This window comes from Thalassophryne amazonica, chromosome 15 (assembly GCF_902500255.1).
Source record: "Thalassophryne amazonica chromosome 15, fThaAma1.1, whole genome shotgun sequence".
Lineage (NCBI taxonomy): Eukaryota > Metazoa > Chordata > Actinopteri > Batrachoidiformes > Batrachoididae > Thalassophryne > Thalassophryne amazonica.
In genome coordinates this window covers 83,776,404-83,792,102 of record NC_047117.1, presented here as the reverse complement: position 1 = coordinate 83,792,102, position 15,699 = coordinate 83,776,404, and the positions used below count along the sequence as shown (strand labels likewise).

Genomic DNA, 15,699 nt, shown 5'->3' with positions numbered 1-15,699 from the left:
TAAGATGTCTTGTAAATCACTTCAGAGGTGTTATTTTGTTTCAGAAGAAGAGTTTTTAGATTGAGAAGCGTTTATTTCTCAGTAACCTTTACCAAATATGTGAGAAACAGATTAGTTTTATGCAGAAATAAGCTGTTTCTGAGCGCTTTCCACCGTTTTGGTTTATTTTGTTTGTGCGAGCAGCCAGCTGACATGACTGTGCTTCTCTACTCTGGTTGGTTGTTGCCATGTGCAAGTCATGGGAAGCCCCCACGTGATCTATTCTTGAGGTTGAATTTTTTTTTTTAAGTTGAATTTTTTTTTTTTTTTTTTTTTTTACCTTGAAGTTTTTGAGGCTGAATATTTTGATGCTAAACAAATTCAACCTTAAAAATTCTAATTCAAACTCTGAAACTATTTATTCATTTTTTACAGACACTGTGAATTTGAATCATATTGGCAATGTCGTTTTATGAATTCACTATTTAACGGCTCATAAATAAAATTTTAGTGGTGCCAAAGAAAACTCTTTGTATGCCTTAAAGCTTAAAAACCACGAAGGCCATAAACATTTAACAGAGCTGAAAACACTGAAGGAATGATATTGACACTCAGAATAAAATAGGAAAAAATACAATGATTTCACATTTGCTTGCTGATTTGCTTTGGTTTCAGCTCGTGAATCAGAAGGAGACTCTGAGCCTTCAGGTGCAGCAGCTGACAGTGGATGTCAGCATGTACCAGAAGAAGATCTCTGTGATCCAGAGCCAGATCAGAGAGCTGCAAGCAGAGAGAGACCAAGTAAGTTACTTACTCGGGATCCTTTCAATTTGAAGCAAACATATTCACTGCTTTTACTGCAAGACACCCTCCAGCTCCCCTGTGACCCTTAAGTGGAATAAGCAGTTATAGAAAATGAATAAGTGAATGAAAGCTGCACCAGAGTATTAGTTGCATCTTTCAAAAATGTATAATAATAATAATAATAGTAATAATATTAATACATTTCATTTACAGGCACCTTTCAAAAACTCAAGGACACAATTACAATGCAGCAATAAGCAGATTTAAAAATATAACTATAAGCAAATTAGAATTAAAAACTTAAAAGGACATTTAACAGTTAAAAAGAAATTATATACCAATTTTAAACAAGACAGAAGTTATGCGGTGAATGAATAGACTTTCTTGAACAGGTGGGTTTTGAGCTGTGATTTGAAAATTACCAGAGAGTCAATGTTACAGATATCCAGCGGAAAGGAGTTTCAAAGGTGAGGAGCAGAGTGGCTGAAAGCTCTAAATCCCCTAGTGGTCAAGCAGCAGGAGGAATGGTGAGGCTGAGTGTGTGTGTATGTGAAGAAGTGCAATGAGGCACAGAAGGGTGAGATTATGGAGGGCCTTGAAGGTTAGAAGGATGATTTTATAGTCAATGCGGTGAGTAATTGAAAGAGCTGAAGAGCTAAAAATCAGTTGCATTTATTTTTTGAAATATGGTGCTACTGTTTCATGAAACAAGATGCAAAATTAAGCTAACGAGCTAATTAATGTTATTGTACCAGGCACCAAATGTGAGTAAATGTTTTTCTTTCAGATAGTGTGCAAACGGTAAACGTGCAACGCAATTAAATGTTTGAAAACCCGGTGTATTATTTATTTATTCATAATGCATAAAAACATTTGCAAAAGATAACATTGTGGTTCCTACATAAGGAATGACTGGCGCATATATGTCCCTCCATGTTTGGATGACAAACCAAACTCGTCCGTGCATATTCGGTGCTTTATTTAACATGTGGCTATCAGCCAACGCGGTGACCTTCTGTGCTTCTAGGCATACCAGTCCAGAGACGAGGCTCAGGCTCATATAGCTCGCAACCTGACTGAGAAAGACACCTTGAGGTGTCAGCTCATGGAGCTCCAGGAGAAGGTCTTCAGCCTGCGTGTCACTCGCAGTGAGCATCAGGGGAGCTCTGAGGTAATTGTGTGCAAACATATATGGCTGTTCCTACCTGTGTGTTCGTTAGTGGAAGTACTCACACTGCACAATTATTTAGCCATGGTAACAGTAAATGTGCAATAATGTGTTAATTATTTATCAGCTGCTAAGTTAATGGTCAGCTATTTTGATAACTGATTAATTGTTTTGAGTAAATTGTTTTAATAAAACTATCCAAATTGCCTGATTTATTTTCTTAATTGTGAATATGTTCTGGTTTATTTTACAGCTTTCATTATTCCTATCTGGCAGTGAACAGAAAATTTCTGGGTTGTGTACTGAACAAGACCTTTGAAGGTGTCATCTTAGGCTCTGGAAAACAATGATCAATATTTTTCACAATTTTTCTAACATTTTATGGACCTAACAACTAATCAGTTAATCAACCGATTATTTTCTCGATTAACTGATAATAAAAATAAGGTTATGGGTATGTTTTCATAGTATATAAAATTTGTATCGAATGGTGTTCACTAAGGTCTATTGTCTATCTGTTTAGAATGAGAAAAAGACAAAGCGAATAGAACAGAAGGACCCCCCCCCCCCTTTTTTTTTTCTTGTTTGGAAAATAGTGTGAATTTGCCATTTAAAAAAAAATCTGTTGGTATGAAAACGATTTTTGGCACAAAATGGACAAGATTTTTCTTTTGTGTCATATGCATTCCATTTTTTCAGTTTGTTCAGTAATTGCAAATCTTTCTGCAATTAAGGTTTACATGTTTATCAAAATCTCTTAACCTTTGTTGTGATCGTGAAATGAGCTTTTGAGAAATATGTAACTTGGAATACAATCCTCAGTTTGCATAAATATGTTAGTGATTGTATCATCAACCTGGTGGCAACTCATTTTGCTGACATTTTAAAAGGGTTTCCATCCATTGGTCTTAAAGTTTTACCTGATGATGGAAAAATGCCACAGTGATGAACAAGAAAATTAAATGGGTTATCATTCTGCTGCGTGTTGTAGACAATCTGCTTTGAGGAATTTCTCCAAAAGACAGGAAAACAGAACCTCCACGGTGGAAGGAATAATCTGTGTAATAACTAAATGTATCTGTGTGGCAGCAGAGACATCTGAGCTGGGACAGCCAGAGGTCCAGCAGTGAAGAGTCCATGTGTCCGCCGCGACGCAGACTGTGCCGCATGGACGCGCTTAATCCCACCTCACTGACTGTCTACAACTCAGAGGTGTGTCAAAGATCAGCCACTTATTTATTTCTTTCTTTTTTAAGCTCTGTCTTTGTCATTCACAAAATATAATATATTCAGAATTCAGTGACGTGTTTTTAAAATGTTTTTGTAAATGTGTCAAGTGTGAAGATCCGATGTTAAGCAGTATCCGATCACGAAACGCAGAGCCTCCCTGTGCAGAGTCGCTGCGCAGGCGGTACCAAGTTCTGTATGCAGATGACAGGTGCGTTCATGTGTGTGTGTGTGTGTGTGTGTGTGTGTGTGTGTGTGTGTGTGTGTGTGTGTGTGTGTGTGTGTGTGTGTGTGTGTGAGTGAGAGAGAGAGACACACACAACACTGTCTACTCTGTTAATGAGGTATTTTCCCTCTGATATTTACTACATCCGGACTGCATTCTTCACGAGTGTTGTAACATGAAGTTACAACACTCGTAACTTCACAGCCAGATCCAGTTCTGGCTGTGAGATTAGCTGCTAAACGAGGATGAAGTTCGGCAAAAAAGGACACAATGGGACATACAACAGTCAGTCCCTTCGGCTGCTCTCTTGCTTTCACTCGGGGTCACCACAGCAGATCTGAGGTGGATCTGTATGTTGAATGTTTACACCGGATGTTCTTTCTGATGCAACTCCACATTACTCATTTATTGTGTTACTTCTCCTCCAGAGAGTTATTATGTTCCGTGTTCACAGTCATGAGAAATGACTGTGCTTTTGTTCAAGCTGTAATTATTCAGACCCACCAAGCCAGACTCTGGCTGATTCTAAATTCTAATCTGGCATCCAGCTACACCGTAGACACCGTGAAGGTTTTATATCTTTAAAAGTGTAAGAAAAAGACAAAGACGCATTCATGTTTCTTTGTTTTTCTCCTCTCTTCTAGCTTGGAAACAGCTCAGACTGATTCTTCGTTGGACGACTTTGTGTTCCTTCCCTTCGGTATGTGTAGAAAACACATTTCTCTGCGGTGGTAGGCATTCCATAAGCTGTTTTTAAAAGTCAAACCTTTTCCAGCACTGTAAGCTGATTTATTACCTCAGGCATATTTATTTGTGGGGAAACAGCCTTGATGCCAAATCAAACAGCGTCTCTTTTGTTTAGAAGGGAGTGAAGACGAGAAGACACCCAGGCGTTCCTCCTCCAGTGGCACCGCTTCTGAGGGGTGAGAAAGAACCTTTGATGAGGACAGTTATAAACAAAGTATTGTTTTTTTATGTGGAAAAGATCCCAAGTAACCTGAATATGTGCGACATAAAACCCGGAAAAGATTTCAAGGTGAATCGTACATATAATGGATTACTATTCACCACGAGTGAAACACACACAGCCACCTTATTAATTTTTAATCGGCGCCTTCAGTGCTGATTAAAAATTACTCACACCCTCAAACCTTTTATTGAGAAGAATGTGTTTTGGGTCCTACTCTGTTTAACCCCTGTATGGACTGGCTGATGGGTAGGGTTGTGCAGAACAGCAGCTTTGGTGTCTTTGTTGGTAAGAAAAAAGTTTATTGACCTTGACTTTGCAGGCAATGCTGTGATCCTTGCAGAATAAATACATGCCCTCAATGCAGGACTTGAGACTAAGATCCAGGTTTTCACTGACTTCTTAAGTTCTGCCATCAGATGTGTTTCTGTTTGCACTGAAAGTCTTGAACTTCTAGTGACATCAACTTATCTCAGCAGTGGCAGATGTGATTCTGGGTCCTCAGCCTTTGAGATCAAGAGAGACTTGCAAAGAGCTTATGGAGTCATGAAGTTGATGGACAGAGGTATTTGGCAATGCCAGTACCTTTGCAGAAAGAAAGTCCAGGTCTTTAGGGTCCTGGTGCTTTTTCTTTTACTATATGATTTTGAGACTTGGATGCCACCCAGTGACCTACAGTGACAACTAGTTGTCTTTGGTACTGTGTCTATTCAAAGCATCCTTCTGTCCCAGTAGAATGTCTTTGGGTCAAACAAACTGTTACTTTGGAAGACTGAGATGAGGAGTATCACGTGCACTGTGAGGGACATTTTGTTCACATGGTGCATTTCTCTGGACATGAGCCAGCATGCAGGTGCAGAGCCGGTCCTGACCAATATGGTGCCCTAAGGTTTTCATTGTTTGACCCCTACAGCACCGCTAATAAACCACCAAATGCAAGTACGGGATGCTTTAAAAGTACAGAATCAGATCAAACTTATAAACTAAGTATTGACGTTTCACATTCCTCCACAACCCCAGGTGGCAGCAATACCTCCTGACGTGGTTTTTGTTGACTACCATTCCTAACAACCACAAAGGAGTGAGAGTCAGTCTGTGAGATACAATTTACTCTCATGGAGCCTTGTTTTTGGCATCTTAATGACTTTTCTACACAACCTTATCAATTGCACCATAAGAACCAGCATAAATTCCATGTTACATAACAGAATAAAGGTTACTAGGCGACAGAAGGTGGAGCTCTATAATGGTAATGATCCAACAGCAAAATGCTCCATGGTCTAGATGACCTGGGCTCATTCCATCCAGAGCAGCTTTTTTCTGGCCTCCACTGTGTCTGAATGGCTGAAGCCAAAGAGTTTCATGGGACACAGCCCTTGGAAAGGGTGCAGACCCTGTATTGGGACTCAGCCACATATTGCACTGATACTTGTATTTTTGTGCTTGGCTCAGTCTGTGTATTGCTGAAATAGAAGTGGGTGTGTCCTTGGTTGCGTTTGGCATGCCTAAATCACCTCCTTGCTGTACGTAATAGAAACAGTTAAAAGCCCAAAAGGTTCAGTGTTTACGTTTAAGCACTTCGGTGGATTAAGATTTTTCCTCTGTAAAATTCTGGTGATAATAATAAATCTAAATTTGCACCCTTTTCCTCCCATCCAAGGTTCTGCCTCAGGACAGCAGCTCCTCCCTTTCTGATGCGTTCTCGTCAGAAAGCCATCCGCGTCAACGGCCGCGTCATTACCATCTCCTTCAATGGGGAGGCGCTGCTCGGCCAGCTAGCAGTGGTGGGGGGCAATAAGACTGGAGTGTTTGTGCACCAGGTGACAGAAGGGAGCGCCGCCCATGTAGTTGGCATCAACTCAGGAGCACAGATCGTGGAGGTGAGCGGACAGAAGCATTCGTTCAAGCGCGATCACAGTATTCTACGTGTCCCTGCTGCTCTCAAAGGGTTTGTCATCCAACTGTGGTGCAGGTGAAGTACGAGCAGAAGCAGCAGGTGCTGAGGATGGTCCTGGAGGATTCTACTTTAGAGGAAGCCATGTGGGCTTTGGGCCAGGTCAAGGGTCTCTGTCACCTCTCCCTTCGACCCAGGCAACACGGTACGAGTTCAAGTAATTTCTTCATACTTGTAATCAAGATGGTATGTCTCATTATGAACCAGATGGGGCACTCGTAGAGTGCATACATCTACCAACAACACAATGTAAAAAAAGTTGTATAATTACCTCTTAAAATAGAAAATAAAAGAAGCTTGTGTTCCTTTTGACTCTAAGAGGAAATGTCACAACTTCACTGACGTTGAGATTTTTAAAAACTGACATTTTAAAAACTGCTGACAAGGCTGTGTTTAAGTACTGAAGATGTACTTCCATTATATTTATTAATCTTTTTGTATTTTGTGCTATATTTCACACTCTGAACAAAATTTCAAGATTAACTTTTATCATTCAGCCACTGTGATGTCAGCATCACAAATTCATTAAAATTAAAAATTTACTGAAATCGAGTCGTTTAGTATCGTTTTCACACTCAGCCATGAATGGATCCATCAGTGCCAAACTCTGAGCCGATCCGTAAAACAAAGCCAACATTGTTCAGGTAAGTTATTTACAAGCATCATGTCAGCCGACAGGAAGTCCAATGAAAGTTTTCTTTTAACGGACAAATACATGACTCGTTTTTCATGTCTTCCAGAGTTACAGTTCTAGACTTTTGGGTATGTCCTCTGGTCAGGAATTACTCAGAAACACAGAAAAAAATCATAAAACTGTTAATCTCTCAAATCAGTAATAATTATTTAAGTTGTGGCACATCTGAGTTTCTTTATTTTTCCTTATTTAGCATTAACTAAATACATACTCCTGACATTTGATCACATCTAATTTAGCTTATGAAAAGCCACTTCTAACAGGACTTTGACCTTGAAAATTTTTTTCCATAATCAAATTTTGTGGAATTGGAAACTAGTGTTGACGGAGGTTTGCGCTCTACAAGCACAGTTCTCTAGTATGTAATTGTGTAGCAGCTACTGCATGCAGAAAAACATTTGTTTTGAGTCTGCGCTGCTTCTCTTGCATGCAGTACTCATGTACCTGTGTATCATAAGGCTGTACTGTGTACGGCATTCATGCATGTGCACGCAAACGATCGTTAATAAACGTCCCCCTTGACGGAAATTTCACGCCCCCAGGGCGTTTATTAGAGTAAATAAGGTATCTGCACAAATAACATCTGACTGTTTGTTTTGGACCACGAATATCACATTTTTTTTTTAACATGCTTAAAACTTTCCAGATAGCTTAAAGTGTCCTTCAGTACCATGTTGCTTTTTCCACCTATTAACATCTGTTACAACCCACTTCAGGCCACGACTGGGGTTTTTGCACCACAAACAGTCAGTCATGTGCCAGGAGGAATAAGTGGAAGAGCAGCTTGATTTGTGCAGAATCAGTGAGCTACAAAGTGACTCTCGTGGTGTCAGTGGATCGTTATTTAAGGAGCCCCTCTGTCCCTGTTGTTCAGACTATGAGATGCTCCTCCAGCAGCTGCAGACTCAAGGGAACTCATCAGGGGACTCCTTCTACGTGCGTGTCAACCTCTCACTCCCAGCGGGCTCCAAAGGAACCCTCGCCGTTTCCTGCAACGACATCCTGCACGTGACCAACACGCGACCCGCCAGCTCCGAGGGCTTGTGGTACGCAAGCCAGGTTCACCCCTGTCAGCTCCTGGACCTCCAGAGTGGAAATTTGCCCAACTATTACAGGTCAGTACTCTGACTGACATCTGGTGGTCAACGAATTCATTCTTTGTTCTCTGCAACCAGAGTGCTGACTTTCACAGTACAGCTGTTGCTTAAGAAACACAGCGCTGAGTCAGCGTAGTAGCAGTACTCTCTCTTGCTTCTGTGTTCTGTTGTTGTGTTGACTCCTCCCACTCGCACCCCTCGGGATGGGAACTCACGATCTGCAGCATGGGAGGTGGACACTCTGACCAGTCGGATATTGACTACCACATGCACAGCAGTAGACTCATGCTGGCCTCCATCACACCAACGTATTTTTGTTACGAAAGCACCACAATGGTCAGACTCTTTTTTTTTTTTTTTCTACTGCAGGTAAAAATTAACTCCCTTCACCTCTGACCCATATTTTCAACAGATTTGATAAAATACTGTCCCCTGTATATTTTATTTATTTATTTAGTAATTCTGTTAAAAGGTCTGGCACAAACATGCACTTGTAACAAATAAATGAAATAATAATAGTAATCCCTGTAACCATTTATTGGAGTAAGCAGATGGATTGATAATAATAATAATAAATTAAGGATAAAATGACTTAATGTTCATGACGTTTTCTGACCGTACAGCCAGATTATTTTACTTGACAAGAAATTTTAAAATAAGTTGGTTTGTCTAGAAATAAGTAGAAAATGCAAAGTAATAAGTAAAGCAGCTAAATCTTTTGGGTCTTTTTACATTCTTAATTTTAGCAGACTGACAAAGAGCAGAACAATAAAAAGAAATGGAGCACTTTGTTGGGAAGTAAGCACAGCGGCACCAGCTTTATAACAGTTTCTCTATAAGAACGCTGCATTTAAAACAAGACAATTTAGCCGCCAGTGCAGGACATTAATGCTGCTTGATAGGGGATCTTGAAATAAGTCAGACTGTCTGACTCAGTGTAGTGCAAACAATTTTTGATACAAGGTTCAAGCAATCTACCAAAGCTTCTGTAACCTTTATGCAGATGTTTTACAAATACGGTTCTTGTATCTTAAGACTAAATTTCTAATGGATCTCTATTAGAAAGCATAAATAATCTATTTAGACAAAAAGGAAGACAGATTTTTATTCAACATGTAAGATGATGCTGTTTTTGCAGTATGGAACAAACAACATACATCTTTTAGTCAAAAATTCTCAGTCATCCAGGTCATGGTAGCCAAATGAAAATGAAAGTTCTTGTTTAGACTTCAAGATGACATGATCGCCCCACGTTCCTCTGCTGATTACCAGATGGGTTCATTCAGGTCAGTAACAGGAGATGATGTCAATGTTACCATCGAGATTCGCGAGATTTCCCCACGACCCTTCAAAGATCAGCAGCTGCCTGTCTCTACGGGAACCTGGGCAGCACAGACAGCTCTCATCAACCCTGGAACTCTGTCAGCACTGTCCCATTAAAAAACACACACAGACATGAATTCCCTAAAACCACCACTTACCTTGATTTGAGCCACACTGGTGAATCTAAACATCCACCTCAGACCTGAAAAGCCTCATTGTACAGAAATTTGTAGCACCTGTAGAAAGGTATATTGAAACACTTCAGTCAAGGTCATAAAATTTCAGACTAAAATAACAACGTTTAGGGTATTTTGTAACTTTTGTCAAATGTCTCAAACAGGCTATGAGGCTTAAATTGTTCTTGTCTGTCCCCTGACTTGTGCTTTTCAGTCACCATTTCATGGAGTTGCCTGGAGTGTTGTTTGGTCTTCATGGTGTATTTTTTTTTAACCACACAGACTCATCACAAGTTGAACAGTCAAAGACACAAATGTATTTTTGTCTCTCACAGGGCACAGCGACTTCTGATCCTGGCGATTGAACACATGAACTTTCAGACAAAGAAAGGCCGAAAGGTAAGAAGGATCTTGCCACGCCTGTCTGTGTTTGACGGCTCCTGCTCATTCTTTGCATTTCTTTATGCCATCAGGCTGAACCCGTTGTGTCCCAGGAGCAGCAGAAGGCCGTGAGGATTGTGAGCACCGGGCGTCAGGGCAGGAACCCAATGTGGGTCAGTGTTGAGGACGAAAATACAGAGAGCGCAGAACCAGGTCTGAAAAAATCAAAACCTTGCGTGCACCACAGACTTCACAGACTTGCTGGTTTTAGTGTTATTCTGTTTTGCTCCGCAGTGGATTCATCCACACTCAGAAGTTGCGTCACACTCATGCCCTACACGCTGGTCACGCCCCACTACCCGCCCAGCTGCAGGCCCATCCTGCTGCTGCCCACCATCCTGGGACACATCCTGGACAAGAAGCTGGCAGCCTGGACGGGTTTTGAGCTCTGTGAGCCGGGTCAGTGGGTCTTCCTTTATTCCGCTGTCATGCTTTTATAGGAGGATGTTTTGTTACTTGCTTAACCATCTCAAAAACCTTATCTGTTACTGGTTTGTGTTACTGAGAACCAGGAAGGAAATGAACGTGCCAGTCAGTATGACAGCAGCTGATATAATCCGGGGTGTTAAAATAAATTTAGAACTGTACAGCGTTACAAGGTGACTGAGGAGAAACTGTCACAGCATCTGTAGATAAGGATTTCTATGACCTCATGCCCTTCCGTCTCTCTGCAGAGGTACTGAGCTCCAATGAGCACGCAGCCCGGCTGCAGCGGTCTGAAATCCTGGAGGAGTGCGAGCAGGGACAGAACTGCTGCTACACTCTGCAGAGTGTTGAGAAGGTCGTGAAGAAGGTTGGAACTCCAGACACGAAATCACATCCTCATCAGTGCAGGCACACAGCAGTCAGATCATACTGGACAAACTCTCTGTGATGTCACACATCGGTTTTCTGAAGAGCTGTTTCAGAACTCAGGAAGTGCTGCTCAGGGTGTCACCATGTTAGAAGTGCTTACACGTCCCAACCAACCCATAAATGGGCAAAGTGGTGAACTGTAGGCAGGGCTACATGTGAACTGAGCAGGACAAATGAAGCCCCCATATCAGAGTTACTGAACAACCTAAAGCTAATAAGCTAACCTTGGTTTGGGTGTCTTGTTAAATAATATTTTTGTGTACTGGGCTACCATGCTATCGCTACCCGCTAACAGTAAATTTTCCTTGACGGAAATCCTGGTGCACAGACTGCTTAGATGGTCCACTCGGACAATTAACTACACAATAAGCCATATTATTACAGACTGGAGCTCTTGGCAAAATTCTATTGTACCTGCAGTAATAGTAAATGTGCAGAAGGTGGTGATATTGCTCCATTTCAAGAACCTTGAGTACAGGCTGCTGTGGGACACGATGACAATCCTGTTGCTTGTAGTAGTAGATATTTGTAATAACATTGGCAGAAAGTACAGACAGAGCCAGTCCTCAATAGCTAGCAGCCACTGTTAGTGGTCTCTGCTAGCGGGACTCTTTACGTGGCTCATGGCACACACTAGCTGTCAATCAAAGTTTCCCCACCCCTAATTATTCATCACTTTGTGGTTTAAAGTATGTTTACCTGGTGAGTTATCAAACAAAATTCACCTCCATGTGGCTGTCATGCAGGGGGGAACTAGTTATAAAAGACCAAAACCTTTTTTCTTTTTTTTTTTGTATCAGGTTGTAAACATATTTATTTCTGCTGTAAAGTTGAACATTTAACATGAGTTTCTATGGGAAGTATATACAGTCTAAGCAGCTCCCTTTTTGAGCCAGCCTCAGGTGGCCATTCAAGGAACTGCAAGATTTTCCACTTCTGGGTTTGATTCATGTCAGACCACCGGAGGTTAAAGCTTGGAAAATGTGGAATCAGCATTGAGGCACCGCTGACGTTGGTCTTTAACGAAACACGCTCGACAATAATGGGATCAAATGTGTCTTTAACCAGCACGTGGAAATGCTGCTGCATTTTTGACAATATTGGCACGTTATTCCTGCTCTAAACCACATGAGGGCGGAAGCCGATGTGGTGCTAAAGTGTCATGTGACAGCGATGCTCCTCGGTCTAACCTGGCATGATCTCTATTGTACCGTTTGTTTAAAAGAGCTCCTGTATCCACAAGGATCAGTTACAGAGGAGCTGGGCTGCTTTGTCTCCTCTTATCGGTGCAACACAAAGAAATAATCATCTCGATTCTTTGTCCTTTGATGTGTAACAATTTCAGAAAGACAGGTGCAATTTTAAAATGTTTAAAGCTTATATCCACATCTGCAGATGATGCTCTGCTATATTTTACATGATATTTGTCCTGTTGATCCAAACTGCTGCTTGCAGGGGATCCACTGTGTGCTGCCTCTGGGTCTGGACTGTGTGCGGCGGCTGCAGAGGGCTGAGATCTTCCCCATCATCATCTTCATCGCCCAATCTGCACGGACTGCACGGAAACTGAGGTAAATCATACGGAAGGGTGACAGTGGTGAACTGAAGTGATTCGGCAGTGGATTAGACAAACGAAGTGATCAACTTAAATCTAGTGCAATAACCAAACAGGATCCAGTTTTTCCAGTGTCTGGACCATAGGCATAGCCAGGGGTGGACTTCAGCTTCACAACCCTCCTGAAATATTATATAATCACACATAGTTGTGACAGATGCATACAACAGTAGCTGTGTCATCTGCGAACTTCTGGATGTGACACAGAGTTGGAGCACACATCATAGGTGTACAGGGTGAAGAGAAGAGGGGCCAATACTGTGCCCTGGGGTGCTCCGGTGCTGCTGAAGAGGAAAAAGTTTCAGAAAATGATTCACTGTTTGAAAGTGCTTGAAACACTATGATGGTGACATCTACACTCAACAAAAATATAAACGCAACACTTTTGGTTTTGCTCCCATTTTGTATGAGATGAACTCAAAGATCTAAAACTTTTTCCACATACACAATATCACCATTTCCCTCAAATATTGTTCACAAACCAGTCTAAATCTGTGATAGTGAGCACTTCTCCTTTGCTGAGATAATCCATCCCACCTCACAGGTGTGCCATATCAAGATGCTGATTAGACACCATGATTAGTGCACAGGTGTGCCTTAGACTGCCCACAATAAAAGGCCACTCTGAAAGGTGCAGTTTTATCACACAGCACAATGCCACAGATGTCGCAAGATTTGAGGGAGCGTGCAATTGGCATGCTGACAGCAGGAATGTCAACCAGAGCTGTTGCTCGTGTATTGAATGTTCATTTCTCTACCATAAGCCGTCTCCAAAGGCGTAAAATAATTTGGCAGTACATCCAACCAGCCTCACAACAGCAGACCACGTGTAACCACACCAGCCCAGGACCTCCACATCCAGCATGTTCACCTCCAAGATCGTCTGAGACCAGCCACTCGGACAGCTGCTGAAACAATCGGTTTGCATAACCGAAGAATTTCTGCACAAACTGTCAGAAACCGTCTCAGGGAAGCTCATCTGCATGCTCGTCGTCCTCATCGGGGTCTCGACCTGACTCCAGTTCGTCGTCGTAACCGACTTGAGTGGGCAAATGCTCACATTCGCTGGCGTTTGGCACGTTGGAGAGGTATTCTCTTCACGGATGAATCCCGGTTCACACTGTCCAGGGCAGATGGCAGACAGCGTGTGTGGCGTCGTGTGGGTGAGCGGTTTTCTGATGTCAATGTTGTGGATCGAGTGGCCCATGGTGGCGGTGGGGTTATGGTATGGGCAGGCGTCTGTTATGGACGAAGAACACAGGTGCATTTTATTGATGGCATTTTGAATGCAGAGAGATACCGTGACGAGATCCTGAGGCCCATTGTTGTGCCATACATCGAAGAACATCACCTCATGTTGCAGCAGGATAATGCACGGCCCCATGTTGCAAGGATCTGTACACAATTCTTGGAAGCTGAAAATGTCCCAGTTCTTGCATGGCCGGCATACTCACCGGACATGTCACCCATTGAACATGTTTGGGATGCTCTGGACCGGCGTATACGACAGCGTGTACCAGTTCCTGCCAATATCCAGCAACTTCACACAGCCATTGAAGAGGAGTGGACCAACATTCCACAGGCCACAACTGACAACCTGATCAACTCTATGCGAAGGAGATGTGTTGCACTGCATGATGCAAATGGTGGTCACACCAGATACTGACTGGTATCCCCCCCAATAAAACAAAACTGCACCTTTCAGAGTGGCCTTTTATTGTGGGCAGTCTAAGGCACACCTGTGCACTAATCATGGTGTCTAATCAGCATCTTGGTATGGCACACCTGTGAGGTGGGATGGATTATCTCAGCAATGGAGAAGTGCTTACTATCACAGATTTAGACTGGTTTGTGAACAATATTTGAGGGAAATGGTGATATTGTGTATGTGGAAAAAGTTTTAGATCTTTGAGTTCATCTCATACAAAATGGGAGCAAAACCAAAAGTGTTGTGTTTATATTTTTGTTGAGTGTAAAAGACGGTGGGAATTCCTTTTTGCAGACAATCCTTTGTTGGTTTGACATTCTCAAAATTAAACAAATGCCTCATAAAATGGTTCACTGTGAATTCCTTAAAGCAGATGTTTGTTGTTTGAAACCATCAATAAGTGGATGAAACAGTTACTTTACAAAATGATTGTCTTTTTAAATTGGTTTATTATTATTATTTTTTAGAACTGTCTTATGATGTCAACGTGGTCTAGGTTTATAAGATAATGAGATTTTCTGTTTCATGTCCGTCTTTGCTCTCATGCTCTATCAGGTCGAAGCTGCATCGAAACGGCCACTCGGAGGAGCAGCTGCTGACGTGTTCACAGAACGAGGAGCCGCTCTTGGACAAGCTGCCATGTCTGTACCACAGCATGTCCCCGGACTCCTGGTGCGACAGCGCCACCCTGCTGACCAGCCTGCGCACAGTTATCTGGGCGGAGCAGAAGAAGATTGTGTGGGTGGAGCCTGACTTGTGGTGAAACAAGTTCTGGAGTTAATGTATCACACAAAAATAGGTGTGTGTTAATAATAATAATGATATTTTATCTATATCGCACTTTCAGGTAGAAAATTTTCAAAACCCTGCACATTGTAGATCGTCAAACAGAACAATATAATATTCTGCGTTCATCTGTTTTTGCAAAAAAGCTCTGTAATAACACAGTAAATGATTAAGAATTGATTTACAAGTTTTGTTTTTGTAAGCACGAGTATGTATCTGTGATACGATTGAGTAAATGCTTCAGCTTTGCAAACTGTACCAGACAGATTTAAGCTGTAATTTTATTTACTGTAGCTGCACATGTACGAGGGCTGTCAATAAAGTATAGGTCCTTTTTATTTTTTTCAAAAACTATATGGATTTCATTCATATGTTTTTACGTCAGACATGCTTGAACCCTCGTGCGCATGCGTGAGTTTTTCCACGCCTGTCGGTGACGTCATTCTCCTGTGAGCACTCCTTGTGGGAGGAGTCGTCCAGCCCCTCGTCGGGATTCCTTTGTCTGAGAAGTTGCTGAGAGACTGGCGCTTTGATCAAAATTTTTTCTAAACCTGTGAGACACATCGAAGTGGACACGGTTCGAAAAATTCAGCTGGTTTTCGGTGAAAATTTTAACGGCTGATAAGAGATCTTGAGGTGATACTGTCACTTTAAGGACTTCCCACGGAGCGGGACGTCG

At 41.9% G+C, this 15,699-nt stretch overlaps 1 protein-coding gene and 1 long non-coding RNA gene across 5 annotated transcripts in view; one reads left to right on the top strand and one right to left on the bottom strand.

The window, feature by feature from the left end:
* Nucleotides 1–15,444, top strand: part of card14 (caspase recruitment domain family, member 14) — a 33,268-nt gene extending 17,824 nt beyond the window's left edge. For 2 of the 4 annotated variants that reach the window (XM_034187699.1, XM_034187703.1), the window contains exons 6-20: nt 655–780; nt 1,811–1,954; nt 3,041–3,163; nt 3,289–3,389; nt 4,049–4,104; nt 4,267–4,327; nt 6,032–6,251; nt 6,344–6,470; nt 7,894–8,134; nt 9,951–10,014; nt 10,089–10,209; nt 10,291–10,455; nt 10,731–10,849; nt 12,367–12,482; nt 14,790–15,444. In XM_034187699.1, the coding sequence (XP_034043590.1) occupies nt 655–780; nt 1,811–1,954; nt 3,041–3,163; nt 3,289–3,389; nt 4,049–4,104; nt 4,267–4,327; nt 6,032–6,251; nt 6,344–6,470; nt 7,894–8,134; nt 9,951–10,014; nt 10,089–10,209; nt 10,291–10,455; nt 10,731–10,849; nt 12,367–12,482; nt 14,790–14,997 (1,992 nt within the window). In that variant the 3' untranslated portion in view covers nt 14,998–15,444. The remainder of the gene's footprint in view (nt 1–654; nt 781–1,810; nt 1,955–3,040; nt 3,164–3,288; nt 3,390–4,048; nt 4,105–4,266; nt 4,328–6,031; nt 6,252–6,343; nt 6,471–7,893; nt 8,135–9,950; nt 10,015–10,088; nt 10,210–10,290; nt 10,456–10,730; nt 10,850–12,366; nt 12,483–14,789) is intronic. The other 2 variants (XM_034187700.1, XM_034187702.1) reach the window with 2 other exon arrangements.
* Nucleotides 9,051–12,463, bottom strand: LOC117525765. Its single transcript, XR_004565137.1, has 3 exons — nt 12,329–12,463; nt 9,598–9,675; nt 9,051–9,498 (listed from the first exon to the last, which is right to left on the bottom strand). It is a non-coding gene; the product is annotated as an uncharacterized LOC117525765 (long non-coding RNA).
* Nucleotides 15,445–15,699: the final 255 nt, after the last annotated feature.